The sequence below is a fragment of the Haplochromis burtoni genome, unplaced genomic scaffold, assembly GCF_018398535.1.
Source record: "Haplochromis burtoni strain Fernald_Lab_line unplaced genomic scaffold, NCSU_Asbu1 Contig_1560, whole genome shotgun sequence".
Taxonomy (NCBI): domain Eukaryota; kingdom Metazoa; phylum Chordata; class Actinopteri; order Cichliformes; family Cichlidae; genus Haplochromis; species Haplochromis burtoni.
In genome coordinates this window covers 13666-16488 of record NW_024583921.1, presented here as the reverse complement: position 1 = coordinate 16488, position 2823 = coordinate 13666, and the positions used below count along the sequence as shown (strand labels likewise).

The following is a 2823-nucleotide window of genomic DNA, read 5'->3' as shown; positions in this document are numbered from 1 at the left end:
GCTCACATAACACACTTGACCGCAATCAGTGTGTGTGGTGACGTCTTACTGTGTGTCCCGCCTGCTCTAGCAGAGCTTTGACCTCTCTGACGCCTCGGGCCATGCTTGGAGATGGATGCGTGTAGCCATCGCTTTCCAAATAACCGATCCTTAGAGGTCTGGAGCTTCTGTATATCTAAGGGTCAATCATTTTGAGAGATGAGATGGTGAGATAGCCTTTATTTGTCAGTTGCAGTATCAGTATATGTATGTGTGTGCATGTCCATAGTTCAGCTGAGACAATGTCCTTCGCCCTGCCAGGCTAAGTAAACAGCCAAAACAGCTGTGTAAACAGCTGGCGCCAAAGGGGTCTCCGCATAAGTGATGGTGGTTTTTACTTTAGTGCGAACAGCTCATATGAATTTCAAAGCAGTTCTACAGTCCAACACTGGTCTCTCAATCTCCCGTTGGAGAGCCGCGAGCTTCGCCATACTTGCGTTCTGTGATGTTGTCATTTCTTGTGCTCAAGGAGCCGATTCTGAGAACTCACGGCAGTGTGCCTCCCCGAGATGTCATCCAATTTGCGCCCAGAGATGTTATTCCGAGCTAGCCCTTCCGAGATGTATCCAGTCTGCCGCCTCCTCCGAGAGCCAAAGAAGAAAGGAAAAGATGGCCTTTAGTTAACTTGTTTTTAAATATAAATGTTAATGTATTGTTTATTCTAAGACATTAATACATTTAATAAGTGTGTTAAGACAATAAGCCATTTCATTAATTTACAAGTTTGAACATTTAGTAACTATCTGGTCAAAGTCCAGTAAAATAATCCTGAACAGTCTTCATTTCACCTTCAACTTTCAGGTTAACCTCCTAGCACCTGGCGTCCACATATGTGGACATCACATTTTGGGTTGTGTAGACCAAAATAGTACATACTACAAGGGCCTGATGTCCACTTACAAGGGTGTTATACTGCCACTGTATGAGGCAATTACAAAAATTGTCATCAACAGACACACCTCCATGTTAAAAGGTAATGGTGGAACAGTGGGGTCCAAAGAAAACATGTGGTCACAAAGAAGTGCCTGCATGCACAGAGCCAGGCTGTCCACATCTCTTGCCATGGGTCCAGGAGATGACGACACTAGTTTAATATAAAACAAGAAGCAGTAAACCATATTCCCAGACTGTGGAACATTAAAGCAGTTATGTAACGTCACATTTTACTTTGTTTAGTAAGTACATATGTCACTTACCTGTCTTTTGCCCTCGATAAATTGGACGAACTCCCTGTAAACTAATCATTACACAAAAGGTGTTAACAAACATAAATGCTTAACTCAGCAATGTATAATAAATTTCCAGGAAACTGACTGAATGAGACCCACCTGAGCCGACCTGCCGTTGGTTTGAAACCACAGATTCCACAGAAGGATGCAGGAATACGGATACTGCCACCTATATCAGTGCCTATACCAAGCAGGGAGCCCCCTCCCCCGATGAGAGCCCCCTCCCCACCAGATGAACCTCCAGAGGTCTTCTGGGGGTTATGAGGGTTCACAGTCTGCCCGTAGATAGGATTACTGCAGTCATAGCTGTCAACAGACAGTTAATGAGTCTCTGCATATTATTTTCATTCATATTTTCATGATTTGCACATTTGGAATGGACAAAGGCAACTTAACACATGCACTCAGTTTTAAATGTGCTGTAGATTTTTATGTGAGTAACTGATAAAAGATGTACTTTAAAAGAGCTTGAGGCAAGTTGGTTCTCACAAAGGGAATAGCTCCTTGTTTCTTCAGGACTTGAACAAGCACACTGTCCTTTTCAGCGGGCTGGTCCAGGTTAATGACCACACCACAAGAACAGTCATGATTCTAGTGTTGGAAAAAACAAAGTCAATAATTGTACATCAAATACCTGCGCTATGATGCTCGAGAATACTGTACTCAGTCCTGTTTACACTGAGTAGGAGACGCTCTGTATCTCATTGTACATCTGTATAGTGACAATAAAAGCATTCTGTTCTATTCTATAACATACTTACTAATACTGATGGGTACAGAAGAGGATTAGGACCAACGAAAAAAAAGTGGGCACGTCTTTTTTCTTCTTCTTTTCCAGAATTCTGAGAAAAGTAGAAAAAAAAGACGTGCCCACTTTTTTTTCGTTGGTCCTAATCCTCTTCTGTAGATGGGAAATACCTTAAATGCAATATTTTCTTTGATGCTAACTGGAACTCCGTACAAGAGACCATCCTTGTTGGAGCCAACAGTTGTCAGCTGGTCCAAACTCTCCAGCAAAATTTCAGTGCAGCAGTTCAGCTTTTTGTTTACAGCCAGAGTCTGTTGAAAGGAAACAAGCACAGACAGATTCAGACAAACATATCAATCTTTGTAAGCCCTCTGTGGAATATCAAAGTCTTTTTGGAAACTCAAATATTTCTTTGGCACATGAATCTGATTTGCTTTCATAAATATGTAAATAAACCTTAACCGTAGCAAAGACACAAGTGTAAGTAATAAGAAATACCTAGTTAGCTGAGAGTATACCTAAAGTAGAATACTGATACAAGACTGGGAAATGAAATTGATTATTTAGTGTAGACATTAGCTTTTGCTCTATTTTATCCATTATGTAAGCTCTGTGTTATGTTAGGTCAGGGGTGGGCAACTCCAGGTCTCGAGGGCAGGTGTCCGGCAGGTTTCAGATCTCACCCTGGGTCAACACACCTGAATCACATGATTAGTTCAATACCAGGCCTCTGGAGAACTACAAGACATGTTGAGGAAGTCATTTAGCCTCTTGAATCAGCTGTGTTGGATCAAGGACACATCTAAA

The 2823-nt window shown here is 41.8% G+C and overlaps 1 protein-coding gene across 1 annotated transcript in view; it reads right to left on the bottom strand.

Moving 5' to 3' along the window:
• The window catches only part of LOC102291451 (vitamin D3 hydroxylase-associated protein), a gene marked incomplete in the record, with an annotated part of 8488 nt that overhangs the window by 3970 nt on the left and 1695 nt on the right, over window positions 1-2823 (bottom strand). Inside the window, 6 exon segments of the mRNA XM_042217051.1 lie at window positions 50-175; window positions 999-1123; window positions 1236-1276; window positions 1368-1574; window positions 1726-1859; window positions 2187-2327. Of these exon segments, the coding sequence (XP_042072985.1) occupies window positions 50-175; window positions 999-1123; window positions 1236-1276; window positions 1368-1574; window positions 1726-1859; window positions 2187-2327 (774 nt within the window).